This window comes from Lactuca sativa, chromosome 3 (genome assembly GCF_002870075.4).
Source record: "Lactuca sativa cultivar Salinas chromosome 3, Lsat_Salinas_v11, whole genome shotgun sequence".
In the NCBI taxonomy this organism is placed as follows: Eukaryota; Viridiplantae; Streptophyta; class Magnoliopsida; order Asterales; family Asteraceae; genus Lactuca; species Lactuca sativa.
The window spans coordinates 70,462,200-70,477,951 of NC_056625.2; the positions used below are offsets into that span (position 1 = coordinate 70,462,200).

The 15,752-nt window shown below is 28.6% G+C and overlaps 1 protein-coding gene across 1 annotated transcript; it reads left to right on the forward strand.

Annotated features, from left to right (window-relative positions):
• Window positions 1-13,282: 13,282 nt before the first annotated feature.
• Window positions 13,283-14,716, forward strand: LOC111891133 (probable zinc transporter 10). The gene is made up of 3 exons (XM_023887218.3): window positions 13,283-13,914; window positions 13,999-14,148; window positions 14,234-14,716. Exons 1-3 carry the CDS (start codon window positions 13,321-13,323, stop codon window positions 14,537-14,539), a joined length of 1,050 nt encoding a protein of 349 aa, XP_023742986.1. The 5' UTR covers window positions 13,283-13,320; the 3' UTR covers window positions 14,540-14,716.
• Window positions 14,717-15,752: the final 1,036 nt, after the last annotated feature.

The following is a 15,752-nucleotide window of genomic DNA, read 5'->3' on the forward strand; positions in this document are numbered from 1 at the left end:
CAGTTTCACGAACGTTATTTGACCAAGTATTCTAGGTCTTTAGCATAGTTGAGATGATTCTTCGTTAAGAATTCGTCTTCTCTTGACTACTTCTGCACACGTGTTAGTTATAGACGAAATATGATCGTTATAAATATTGATAAAAATAATAATGGCAATTAACCGGGATCCTAATATAGCCAAGGATCCTGGATATTTGAGGATCATGGATATAGTAAGGATCTTGGTCCCAATAGACATCATTCTAAAGTACTTGGGTAATTCATGTTTTGGCCACCAAACTTCACTAGTATTTAAAGGGGTTATCGGCGTACCAACATAAATTCAAATGTAGGACTTCTAAAATATTTATTTGAAAATCAGATATCATATTTACTAATGGACTTATTTTAAAACTCTTGATGAGATTTATGAATAGTTGTAAATTTTTGTCACTTCATTCTTATTTTCAATGTTTAACATTTAAAAGTTCATATCTAAAACTTTGGATGATTTGGTGTAATACAAATAGTGTAATACAAAATCTATTTTATCGATATTATTTATTAATCACTCATTCAAAACATTTTATTTCTTTTTTATCCTAAAAATATTATCGGATACTAGAAAATAAATATTAAATAGTATTTCAATTATATTAATCTTATAATATTTATTGGTCAGTATAAAACTAAAAACAAAATTTAAAGAAGTTTGGACTATATATTAGATATCAAAATATCAATGTACTTTGTTAATATAAAAAACATGAGTAAAAACGAAAATTGCATCATATTTATAATTTTTACCTATAATTATTATAACCGTATAACTGCATTCTTGTAACAATACCCAAGATTACACCTAATTTATTACATAAAAAGTACATTTATTTAAATTTGTTAGTTCGTTTGGTTAACTCAATCATTTCTGGTATGTTTTGTTAACTTAATCCTTTTATTTGTGTGGTTCGTTTGTACCTAAACGTAAAAACACATCCGCCGTTGTAACTTCGCCTTGACCTCATCATCATGTCTCTAGACCCCGATTTCTTCATCGCTCTTCCAACACCGTACAACCCTTTTATTACATGTGATTTTAATTAATGTAATTAATTGAATACCGCAATATACTCTATATAACCTAAAACTAAACAATTATATTAACAAAAGTATCATTAGAGTGCCATGAACAATGCAGCAGGAAGTTGACCAACTAACATCTCAAAGTCGTACCTTATAAAAAAACATTCCGTATTTCTATATGTACAACCACATGATGTCACAAGCTTTTATATATATATATATATATATATATATATATATATATATATATATATATATATATATATATATATATAGAGAGAGAGAGAGAGAGAGAGAGAGAGAGAGATAGGTTAAAATATTTAAACTAATTATTATGTTATTGTATGCATAAATATGGGCCAATAAAATAAATAAATAAATAAATAAGGGTAAATAGGTAATTTGATAATTAGTTTCCAAAAATAATATCTTATAATTATGGTAACCACTGACTTCAGCTACCTAGGGTTTCTCTATCCATCGACTTTTTAAAACCACCATCTACCTAAGTCCGCCAAGTGCTGAAGCAAGAAGCGGGAAGGTGTATCAATTGCTTGTCACCGACAGATCTTGTCGACACTAAAATCACGCCCCTTCTCTTCCAGTCGTCATTGACTCTTCCAGTCGTCATTGACTCATTACCTCCATAATCAATAGCAAGCAGCGACCAGCAAGGCAACAACCACCGTTTGGCCCATCGCATATTTGCAGGTGCAGGTCAAAATCAACGAGAATAGGCATGCCTTCCTTCACTTCTTGCAAAATTGATCGACATGAGCCAAGGAAATAAGAAAAAAACGGCAGCTCTCCTTGTGTACCTTCTTCGGTTCTTCATGTTCTTGTTTTAACAATCATGTCCCCAAAAACCGATATGGCTCTTGTTCTGTCTCCAACTTTTATCGACGCCACACACACAAGAATAAATCGCAGGTATCAATATTAAACTCAAAATTGGATCTTTTCTCTTCTTTAACCGATCACACCCTTCTTTCTCTTCTTGTTTCTTGAAACCGATCATAGGTTCCTGTTGATCTAGAGTGAAATAACAAGCCACTAGTTGACTCTTCACTCTTCAAATGCACTGTTGAAAACTGATTTTCTTATTTTCTGATTTCTTATTGATCCATCCCAAACAAAATCCCCAATAAAAATGTACGAAATTAGGAATCTTCTGTTGGATGATTCAAAAATACAGTATTGAATGATGACATTGAATGAAACATTTGCAAAATTGCTTACATTTACAAGCTCCAAGGCATAGATTAACGATAACTTGATAGAAACGAATGTAAGGTACAATGGTTTTCTGATAGACTCGATGTGTTTAGGTTTATTGGGAATTTGTTCTGATTGTCTAATTTTTACAGGAAAATTGTAAGTTGTTTTGATGCACACCAAGCGCTTGCTAAAATGCTTCAACTGAATGGTATTTCTTTGTTTATAGTATTCTATCAGAAAAGAACGTTTTTTTATGATAATCATGAACATATTCTGTTAGAATTCCCCGAATTAATATAATTATTGGTAAATGAATTCCAATTCAATCAGAATGGAATCACGAATTCCAATTATGCTGGAATGAAATATGGATATTTTCTCACTAATTTATTCATTGGATTTGTTTCCGCAGAAGTTGATGCTTGAAGAACGGACCATGAAATTTGAACGACGCCTCTTAGCAACATTATTCTTTTAGAATAAATTAGTGTATTTGTTAGATTTTAATGTTTTTTTTCCTGAATTGAAAGTTTTTTAGTTTTATTTTTTAACAATAAATGTAATCCTTAGCAATTGTTATATGTATTTTATAAGAATTAATATAATTTTTGTTTTAATTCTTCAATTGTTGGTTCGAGAATTTGTTATTCTACAAGAAATATGTTCAAGAATATTTTTATTATTTTATGGTTCTAGAATATTTTTATTTTTGAACATACTCAAACATATTCTGCCAGAATATCCGAATTAAAAATCTTATAATTTGTAAAATCGGATTTTTAAAATTAATAGAATCAATGATCCCTTAAAATATGCAAATTTCATTTATTAAATCTATATTAATTGACTAAAATATCATTCTAGTTAAATTAAACGGTATTTTTCGATTATTTTTAATTCAATAATATGTATTAATCACCTTTTAAAATAAGTAAAATGATTGGCCCATATTTATGCATACAATAACACAATAATTACTTTGAATACAATAACCTAAGTCGATATATATATATATATATATATATATATATATATATATATATATATATATACTAGGTTATAACCCGTGGACACCACGGGTGAAAATTTTAAAATTAATTTTAATTTATTTATAAATTAATTATTGAAAATTTTAAAAATAATTTCAATTAATTAATAACATAATTATTGAGTGATGTTTTGTCAGTAATTTCATAATAATATAATGTTCGGTTGAAACTAAGAATTCAAAAATGTTTAAATATCCAATTAGCAATTTGTATTTGTAGATATGTTAGAAAATTATCATTTTGTATAATGTAATAAAATTTAAATAAAACCGAAAGATAAATTGATATACATAATAAAAGTATACGCGGTTTTATATATTTGTAAAAATTAATTTAACATAACATTGGATAGTTTATTTGTTTGTTTTCTATCAGAATCTAAAATTAATAGTTTTGAATGATTTTTTAATTTGAATTTTAGATAAAACAATATACAAGTGTTCAAGTATACTTGAGAAAGAAACCAACATTCTATAAAGCCTATCATTAGCATAATAATAACAAACAAAGATAGTTATAAATCATACTGCGAAACTTATGTTATATGCCAATACAATTGGAGAAACATAATATATTTATCGATCATAAAAATGGTTTTTTTTATGTTAGATAAAGTGATAACGTATTTTTATCATTGTTCATGCTCGATTTTGATAATACAATGGAAATTCCACTACCCATATATATATATATATATATATATATATATATATATATATATATATATATTGAAAATTCCACTACAGCTAATGTATTCAAATGTTTAAGATATTCGGGTTGACATTTAAAACCGTATTTATGCATAAAGTAAATAAAATACATGAGAAATTAAATAAATTTAATTTTAACCATTTTAAAGATTATTCATAATTTTTGATTTATAATAAAACTCACCTAAAAGTTATCACTATTCCCCAAACTTTCCCCTTTCCCTTTTGTCCGTAACACACACGATCAAACAAAAAACCTAGCCCTAGAATTTTGATTACATACACATTTCCACAGCCACCGTTCGATTTCTTAAAGGTTGTGAACGTTTATCCATGTATATCGATAAAGGAAGATACTAATATACCACCGATTAGAAATGTGAAGTGAAGAAAAGCTTACGTTGAGTAATCCCGCTGTCGAACTCGAACTCAGAGACTGGTTGAACGCAACATTGGGGTTTGAAGAAAGCAAGATTCAAGGTAAGAGATGATCAACTGATGGTTAATCTTAGTTTTTTTTTAACAGAAAATAGATTATGTTGAAGAAAATTTACCTGTTTTTCTTTGTTCCAGAAATGTTGTAACTGAAGATATAAGCGAAAAGTTAAGCCGTTCAAAAGAATAAACTTACATTCGTTAATAGCGGAAACACAATAAGGTAGAAATGATTTTGGTTCGATTTTTGAAATTTGAGTGTTTGTTTAAACATTTGAATTTTGAAATTGCTAAATTTTAGACAAAATCTCGTTAATGATTATATAGGGGATCATATGAGTAAATAAAACAATTATTTTATTTGATATACCTTCTAAATTATATGAGTTTTGTATCATTGTATAGTAAGGTTCTCAATTTTATGTATAATACAGATAATCCATATCTGATCCATATTTCAGTTGTGATCAAGAATCGATGTTTTGGTGGGTCACTGTGTTTCAAGATACTTATATTAGTTTAAATCATTGTTCATTTTTATCAAACTTTATCTTTTTGCATACCTTTAATCCCTATTTCAATCAAAATCGCTTAGTTTTTACTACTGCTTCATTATCTTGCAGGCCAATAAAAATGGTATGTGACAAATTGCAGAAATCCATATAAGTTATATTAGATTGCAATATACCATAGCCAAGGGCAACGAACATTGAAATGTAATAAACTTAAAAAGTGAGTTATTTTATGCACCAGTCCATGTCTAATTGTCTAATGGTATATTTCTGCTATTGATAATTATTTATTATCTATATATCTCATTAGATATTATATTATTTAAGTATTTATAATACATATGAATAGTTAATTAGATTAAAAGGTTAGGAAGGGAAAGATTCCAAACTCCATTATTGAAAAAGGAATGGTTTTCCCTTTTTGCTTTCACGTAGCCGGTTGGAAAAATGGACACTGCTTAGCTTATCTGACAACAAAGTGTATTAGTAATATGATTCAAATGATTGATTGATGATATAGTTTATTAAAACTCTTATTACTTGATGTATAAGTGCATGCATAGATGTTTATTTAGGATTTTATGCAGAAGGGTTAAAATGAAAAATAACAATGCTATTTTTATTAATTAGATTTGTTTATCATTAGTTATATTGCCTAAAACATAACAATCAGTACAATTAATTTATATGTTAAATTCAATTATTTGTATCAAACACATTATAATTGAATATCGAAACCCTTAGGGGATATTTGATTTGCATAATATTTTAGAATGTATTGAATCTGTTAATACACAATTCTTCATTAAAAGATGGCAACCCTAAGATGATATTTAGTTGAGATAAAAATTGGGAATATGACTTAGGAAGGTAACTAACTTTTTGGTATGTTCACATCTGGGTAACTATATTTTTTTTGTACACATTTAGGTAATAAACTTGTTGGAAGTGTTCACATATAACCATTATGACCTGCTATAGCAGGTTAAATCCTAGATGTAAACGCTTTCAACAAGTTCGTTACCTAGATGTGTACAAAAAAAATAGTTACCCAAATATAAACAAAATGAAAAGTAAAAATTAAATTACACGAATGGTCCCCGTGGTTTGGGGGAATTTGTATTTTTGGTCCCTAACTTATTTTTTTTAACTTGGATGGTCCCTACTGTTTATTTTTGTTGCTCGTTTGGTCCCTGTCTTACCCAAAAAGACTATTGTGCCCTTATTAATTTATTTCTTTAATTAATTTTTTTATTTACGTATTTATTTTTTACATATTTAAAAAAATTAATAGACCACACATATTTGTATCTCCTTGGATGATCCCTACTATTTATTTTTTAATTTATTTATTTTTTTAACTCGGATTGTCCCTACTGTTTAATTTTGTTACGAGCTCGGTCTCTGTCTTACCTAAAAAGACTATTGTGCCCTTATTAATTTATTTTTTTAAATAATTTTCTTGTTTATGTACTTATGCTTTATGTATTTAAGAAAAATTAGTAGACCCGCATATATGTATCTCCTCACCATCCCGTCTCTCATCCTTCTCAACTTCTATTTATTTTCCATTTTTAGTAATATCGACGTCTTCATCATCACTTCTTTTTCGGTCTTTCAACTCTGTCGAATCAATACCGCAACCTACTAAAGATGAAGAGACTGTAGGTTATGGTGTTGGTTCGCTAGAGTTGAAGTACCAAAAAAAGAAGGATGGTGAAGACGTCGATGTTACTAAAGATGGAAAAGAAATAGAAGTTTGGGAGGATGAGAGATGAGATTGTGACCGGTAAGTCTCAAATTAAATTTCTCAAATGTGGTTTCAGGATTACGGTGAGGAGATACAGATATGTGGGGTATATTAATTTTTGTAAATATATAAAAAAAATAAATATATAAATAAGAAAATTAATTAAAAACAATTAATAAGGGTAAAATAGTCTTTTTAGGTAAGACATGAACCAAATGTGTTACAAAAATTAATAGTAGGGACCATCCGAGTTAAAAAAATAAATTAATTAAAAAATAAACAGTAGGGTGGTCTATTAATTTTTTTAAATATACAAAAAATAAATACATAAATAAGAAAATTAATTAAAAAATAAATTAATAAGACACAATAGTCTCATTAGGTAAGACAGGAAGCAAACACGCAACAAAAATAAACAGTAGGGATCATCCAAGTTAAAAAAAAATAAGTTAGGGACCAAAAACACAAATTTTCCTAAACCACAGGGACCATTCGTGTAATTTAATTTTTACTTTTGGTTTTGTTCATATTTGGGTAACTATTTTTTTTGTACACATCTAGGTAACGAACTTGTTGAAACCGTTCACATTTAGGATTTAACCTGCTATAGCAGGTCATAATGGTCATATGTGAACACTTCCAACAAGTTTGTTACCTAGATTTGTACAAAAAAAAGATAGTTACCCAGATGTGAACATACCGAAAAGTTAATTACCTTCATAAGTTATATTCCCATAAAAATTTTGTGTTTTTTTTATTTATATTTCTTATTATTTAACATATCTTTTAATCAACATATGTAATACACAATATTTAGTATTTTATAACCAATATTCTTAAATTGACAGGTAGGTGGTATGTGTAGCCTAGACAAATGATAATTGGACAAAAATGGTAATGCACTTATATTGATTAGTTTTTTAAGGTATCGTACCTTTATTTATTCCTATTATAACATTCTACTATCAAAAAGTTGTTGTTTACACTTTTATAGCAATATATATTAATTTTGCTCTTAAACCACTAAATCAATAACTGTTTCTCTGACTCCCGGAGGAATAATTGGTTCCAAAATAAGCATTGTATTTTGAAATGTGCTATAGGTAGCAATATATATTACTTAACTAACAAAATTAATAATTTCTTGTTTTCTTTAGATATGGAAGAATCTAAAGCTGTGGGCACCATTCTTGAAATGTGGTCAGCTAACAAAACCTCAATCTTTCAGGGTTTTACTTCAGGTAATAATAATATGATTGAAATTTTTTGTATTTGTTTTTGTTTTTGTAAATATTTGATTTGTGAAATTTAAATTTTTGTTATTTTCGTCCTCCTACAAAGCTGGAAATATCAATGAATAAACAACCTGTAATCAACCAGAATTAAGATCTCCAGTCAATCTCATTTTGAAGCACAATCACAATCACAGACTGGGCTACTTTAGAATAGGAATAAGAAACACCCAAATTCAAATTCAAATGTAAACAACTGCTACAAATAGAAGTCTATATAATATATGTTTGAAAATTAAAAAATAAAGGTGGTGTATGTTAAATAACAAAATTATTCCAAGATCATAAGTGACTTAAATAACAAAATTATTTCTAAATCATAAATTAACATTCATAATAATATATTGTGAATGTAGGTTAAACATACTAATAAAAAACAATCATCCCCAACAAATGTTTGAAAATTCTAAAACAAAACGTGAAAGTACTTAATGAAAAGTAAAATGCATAATCATTATCTATAAATCATAATCCATTACCTAACGAAACTTAAACTTAAAATAAAAAGGCTGCCACTTTTTTCCAACTTTACCTTCACAATCTGGTTAATGTGTCCTTCTGGCGATATTTTAGGAGTTTTTGATGATGATAAATTTTCATTCAACTCCAGATCAAACACTTCTTCCAGATTTCTCTTCAAAACAGTTGGTGTATTGAAACCCTTCATGGGACTTGTTGCTGAGTTTTTATCAACAGTGTAAGGTGTTATGTTGTCGTCTGTCCTAGAAATTGCATCCTAAAAAAAATTTGTACTTAATTAATTTATAATCTGAACTTATATTTATAAAATAATTATATGCTATTATAAAGTGTATATAACCTTCAAATCCTATTATCTTGTGATTCAGAATCGGCTTCACCAATATCAAATTATAGAAAGTGTATATAACCTTCAAATCTGTTATACAATTTATCAAAAAAAGACAAAAAATTATATATAATTCTGGTATATAATTTGTTGTTGAATAAAAGTTGTCAAAAAAAGACAAAAATTATATATAATTCTATCATATAATTTGTTGCTGAATAAAAGTTGTCATGGGATTGTTCACGTAAAAATAACCAATTCGTTTATCCACTCATAAAATGCATAATTATCATGGTTTTCGTGTAGCATTAGAGTAGATAGCAATTGCCATGTGAAACAATGAAAGCAGTGAAGGGATTGAATAAAATGTAAAATCAAATTATTGAAATATATTGTGTAAACATATAATAAAAAATAACAACTTTTAAAATCGTAACTTCATTGCATGCAAATATAGCAAGAATGACAGTCAATTAATTGATGTAAACATATGTTCAAGAAACAAAGGCAAAGAAACGAATTACATTATAAACACAAAGACAGAAAAAAAAAGATTGAAATTACATAAATAGATGTGCAGGTTGATGTTAAAAGGAAAAAATAATAGAAATTAGTGTTTTACTAACCTTTTGCAAATCGGTAGAGCAGAGCAGTTAAGAAACTCAAACTTGAGGGCAAAGCAGTAGAAGATTATGGGCATCGATGGGTTAATATAAATATGTAGAGTAATGAAACACACAAATTTTATTAATTGCAGAAAAGTATTTTATTTTGCCGATTTTATTCCTGATTTTTTTGGATCTGATTAGTGGGTAATTGTTTCAAATTAAAATCTTTGACTACAATTTCGTTTTCTCTTTTTTTTTTTTCTGCAAAGATTTGGGTTAATTTGATTCCTGATTTACAGGATATGATAATATCGATTGTTATTTTTTGAATTTCAAAATATATGTTGTAAAACAAATAACCATAAATGTAGGATTGACCATAAATTTACCAAAATTATAGGATTAATATCTTTAATATCTATTCTTATATACAGATAATTGAGCTGAATTTTAGGAGCTGATGTATTGATCCTTAATATTTTTTGATTTTATATGCAGGTAAATGAGCTAAATTTTAGGAGGTGATGTATCTATATTTGCTGTAAAGGATGGGCGGGAAATTTTGCATAAAAGATTCCTGGTTAAGACACGTGACAAGGAGGAGGTGCATAAGAGGGACACGTGTCATGCAAAGTACTCTTTTATTAAGAATAGATATATAGTGTTATATGGGTTTAGGTTATTTTTGGTCATTTAACTATTTTTAAGTTTTAAATGGTTATCAAATTTTTGACTTTGCACTCAATTAGTCACTTAATTTTGGTTTGGTCACTTAACTTTTAGATTTGTGCTCATTTAGTCACTTAACTTTTAAAATTGTATTCATTTAGTCACTAAACTTTTAAAAAAATTTAAAAGTTTAGTTATTAAATGAGCACAATTTTAAAAGTTAGGTGATTAAATGTGACCAAATCAAAAGTTAAGTGACTAAATGAGCACAAAGCCAAAAGTTTGATGATATTCTAAAACTTAAAAAGAGTTAAGTGACCAAATGAACACAAAATCAAAAGTTAAATAACCAAAAATAACCTAAACCCTATATATATAAAACCTTTTACGAACAAATATTTTCCCGCGAACCCTATGAACTTTTATGTGTGATTTTTTTTAAAATGACTTGAGGCATTAAGTTAGTCATATATAAGTGTATTCGCAAAACAAAATTTCAAAAAAATATGTATATATGAAAATTATTTTTGACAAACATATCTACTTCTGACGTTTGTGTATATATATACTTTTCATATGTGTACATTTTTTTCGAGATTTTTTTTTCGAATGCATTTATCTATGACTTACTTAATGACTTAAGTCACTTTTTAAAGAAAAAATCATACGAAAAAATTTGTAGGGTTCGTAGAAAAATATTGGTTCATAAAACTAGGTTCGAAAATTTGAACATTTATTTTTAAAAAGTATCAAAAATGATTTCGAAAAAAGGTGTGTGTGTGTTTTAAACTAGATTCAAAACAAGAACAATTATGATTTATTAAAAGTATAAAAATTGATACTCTTTGACAGATCAACATATCATAAATGTTGGTGATTAACTTCTATAATTTTAATTTGAACGTTTATTTCTTAAAAGTATCAAAAATTTGAATGTTTATTTTGGTTCGGGCACCTTACCAAAAATATAGGAACAACATAATTTGTTAATAAACAAGCATAAACAAAAAAAACTCATATATTTATTTGTATGTTTACATTCATTGGTTCAATTAATTTAAATGAACGAATATAAACAATATTTTATTAATATTTGTTCGATTTGTTAAAAGCCTAAACCAAACAATATTTTATTTATGTGTTAGATTTTGGAGATGAATAAGCATATTTGTGTTAAAGAGAAATTGGAGCATTATTATTTCTTGTTGTCATTTCTAAGGTTGCCTTGGGGGGGGGGGGGGGGGGGGGGGAGGGGGAGGGGCGGAGGAACCTTAGATGGCAAGGTTTTGTGGACTTGCTTGGTTTAGCCTCTTTGTCTTCGGTTGCGGATAGGTATGTGTGGTCTGTGGACTTGCTTGGTTTAGCCTCTTTGTCTTTGGTTGCAGATAGGTATGTGTGGTCTTTAGCAGGTGATGGATTGTTTTTTGTGTCTTTAGCGCGCGTGTTTTTGGATGATAAGATATTGCCTATGTCTTCTTGCCCCACAAGGTGGTGTATGGTGATCTATATTAAGGTTAATGTGCTTGCTTTGAGGTTGTCGTTGGATAAGCTTCCAATGAGAGTTAATCTTGATAAGTGTGGGTTGGATGTGCCTTCTTTACAGTTGTATTTGTGATTCAGCTTTGAAAAGTACAAATCATTTGTTTTTCTCTTGTCACTTTGCAACGGAGTTACGGAAGCAGATTTTTTGTAGGTGGGGCCTTAGATCATCTCTAACCCACCTCCACCCCCCCTAAGAATGGAGTAAAAATTCGGTAAATGTTGTTTAATCTCCAACCCTACTATATTTTTTACCATATTTTTACTCAAAAAATTATATTTCATTCTTCCAACTTACATAAATTATCAAACACATCTCTTCTACTAATTTAGTTTTAACAAATATATAATCTATATTTTTTTCATTACAATAATATTCAATAAACAGGATTATATTTATAATACATTTATAAATAAATATTATACATGCATTTATAAAAAGAAATATTATACATGCTTTTGTAAATACGTTATCGTGTTTTATTATTTTAATATGTATTTAAATTTTTATATGAATTCGATAAATAAAAATTAAATTTTATATTTATAATTTATTATATAACAAAATATTATGAATATTAAATATTATATTTAATTAAAACTAATAGATAAAATAAACTAGAAATATATAAATATATAAAATAAGGTTTAAACCCGACAACTGAGACTTCATCCCCATATTTGGATAAATGAATAGTGTTACTCCATATATGAGGTAATACTATTCATATCTCCAAATATAGGAAAAAAAATAGGGTATGGTTGAACAAGAATGAGCGAGAAAATAAAAGAAAAAAATGACATTTAAGGCATTTTTAGGGCATCTCCAACCCACCCTCACATGCCGGTTTATCTCCATTTTCTCCTCATTCTTCTCCAACCTACCTCATTTCTTCTCCTAGTTTTCGATTTTAGTCCATTTTTTTTTATATATTTAATTATTTATATATTTATAGTTTATTTTATCTATTAGATTTAATCTAAATATAATATTTTATGTTTATAATATTTTTTATATAATAAATCATATTAATTATTCATAAATATAAAATTTATTTTTATTTATCAATTTCATATAAAAGTTAAATACATATTAAAATCATGAAGCACGATAACATATTTATTTATAAGTGCATTATAAATATAATCTTATTTATTTAATATTATTGCAATGAAAGAAAATAAATTATATATTTGTTAAAATACATTAATAGAAAAATATGTTTGACAATCTATATAAATTGAAACAATGAAATATATAATACAATATATTAGAAATAATTTTTAAGATAAAAAAAAGGCTAAAGAAATAGAATATAATTGGACAAAAAGAGTTAGCCGTAGTTTTGCCTAATTTTCTAGAAACACCTTTTCCATTTTGACTTCACCTTGACCTCATCATCTTACATCCCGAATCTCTTCATCCCTCTTCCAACACCGTACAATCCTTTTATTATATGAGGTTTTAATTAATTAATCATGAATTAAATACTCAATATACTTTTATATGACCTAAATATTTATGTTAACAAAAGTACCATTAGAGTGCCATGAAAAATGCACCAGGAAGCTGACCCAACAACATATTAATGTCGTATATCATCTATATATAGCAACCTCTCTCAAACATATATCCTAAACAGTTTTCTAGAAATCTTGAATAACCATGGCTTCCATTTCAAAAATGGTCTCAATTTTCATTATCGTCATTGCACTTTTATGCACCAAAGCCTTTTCACAATGTGAAGATGAAACAAATAACCCTTGTAATAACAAATCCAAGGCTTTATCCTTGAAGATCATCGGCATCGCTACAATCCTTGTCACTAGCATCATCGGAGTATGTCTACCTCTTATCACTCGTTCTATCCCTGCCCTTAGCCCAGATCGTAGCCTTTTTGTTATTGTTAAAGCTTTTGCTTCCGGCATCATTTTGGCCACCGGATTTATGCATGTCTTGCCGGATTCTTTTGACATGTTAAGGTCTACTTGCTTGTCAGATAACCCCTGGCATAAGTTTCCATTTACAGGCTTTGTTGCTATGTTATCTACTATTTTCACACTCATGGTCGACTCCATGGCTACAAGTATGTATACTACCAAGAACAACGCAATATCAGCCGAAGGTGGTGAGCCAGTCGCTGGAGACCACGAGATGGCTGTGGCAGGTGGTAGTGGCGCCGCGCATTTCCATGGACACCATCACGGCCAAAAGGGCCCAATAGGAGCACAGCTTCTTCGTTATCGTGTTGTTGCCATGGTTAGTTTTTTACGAAAATCCAAATACCATAGTTGTATATATTATTTTATAACAAACAAATCATCGGTCATTATGTAACTTTAGGTGCTAGAACTTGGAATAGTTGTTCACTCGATAGTGATTGGACTTGGAGTTGGGGCCTCAAATGACGTATGCACAATTAAGCCACTGGTGGCAGCTCTTTGTTTCCACCAAATGTTTGAAGGCATGGGCCTTGGTGGTTGCATTCTTCAGGTATATTATTTGTTCATTATGCAAAATAGAATTTATTCTTTTTATAAGTTAGTCGAGATATCTATAGCTTCGTGAATGGTAACAGGCAGAGTACAAGCCGTTGAAGAAAGCATTAATGGTTTTCTTCTTTTCGATAACGACTCCATTTGGTATTGCTCTTGGGATCGGGTTGGCAAAGACATACAAAGAGAATAGCCCGAGTGCCCTTATTACTGTGGGATTACTCAATGCTTCGTCTGCTGGACTACTTATCTACATGGCGTTGGTTGATCTTCTTGCTGCTGATTTCATGGGTTCGAAGCTTCAAGGAAGCATTAAGCTTCAAATTAAATCTTTCGCCGCCGTCTTGCTTGGCGCCGGCGGGATGTCTCTCATGGCTAAATGGGCTTAAAACCCATATATCATTTAAATTGAGTGTGAAATAGAAATAAGTTTAATCACGTGGCCAATGTCCTGATTTTCCTAATTATGTGTTTTGTAATTGTTAATCATCAACCAAGAATTTATATTTAAGAAAATGTTGTGGAATCCTCAGTTATATAAAATTACAATTAACACAAAGAAAAGACTTTCACGCATCGTTTTTAGCAACACGTAAAAATTTGTTGGTAATTGGTATAGCGACGACGGATTGTCCATCCATCGAAAGTTACTGGATTTTTTTTACATAATTGGCTTTTAGTGGGAGGGATTGGTGTGTTGATAAATGTTTATTTCTTTAATAAACCTAGGGTTGATATACATAGATAACTCACATATAAAGTTGGAACCAAAGAACATTTTTTCCGACAAAATTTAAGAAAAAAACACTACCAATATTATAAATAGCATTTAGAAAATCCGTTTGAAAAAAAAAACATAAAAACAAATTATTTTGGTAATATGTATATATAGATATTTTGAGAATATAGTATATATGCAAATGAAAAATATGTATATATGCGCATCTAAAACGTTACTCTTTTTTTTTTTTTTTTTTTTTTTTAGCTACACCAAGATTCTGGATGTTAGTAAAACACTAGAACCCAATGACGAATGCTATAGTTTTCCTCAAAAAAGATCCTTACTATTTCTTCATGTAATTCATCATGATGAGGATCAAGATTGTGCAGATCGAGTATTTATATTCAAAGATATAGAGTATTCATTAAACTCAAATAATGGTATAAATTTATGATAGAGTAAAATACAGGAATGGTCCCTATGGTCTGGGATAATTTGCAAGTTTGGTCTTTAACTTATTTTTTTAATTCAAAATCCTGTCTTACTTAAAAAGACAATTTTATCATTGATTTTTAATTTATTTAAATAAGGTGGGGTAGGTAAGATAAGGTAAGATGGAGGTGGAGGTTGGGTTAGGGTGTGTTTATTTAAATAAATTAAAAAATCAAAGACAAAATAGTCTTTTTAAGTAAGACAGGGACCAAACGCGCAACAAAAACCAACAATAGGACCTTCCAAGTTAAAAAAATAAGTTAAGAACCAAACATACAAATTACCCCAAATTATAGAGACAATTCGTGTAATAATTTATCAAATATATAATACCCACATTAATAGTTAGTACTTTATAATAAAATAACCTTTATTATTGTAGATTCTAA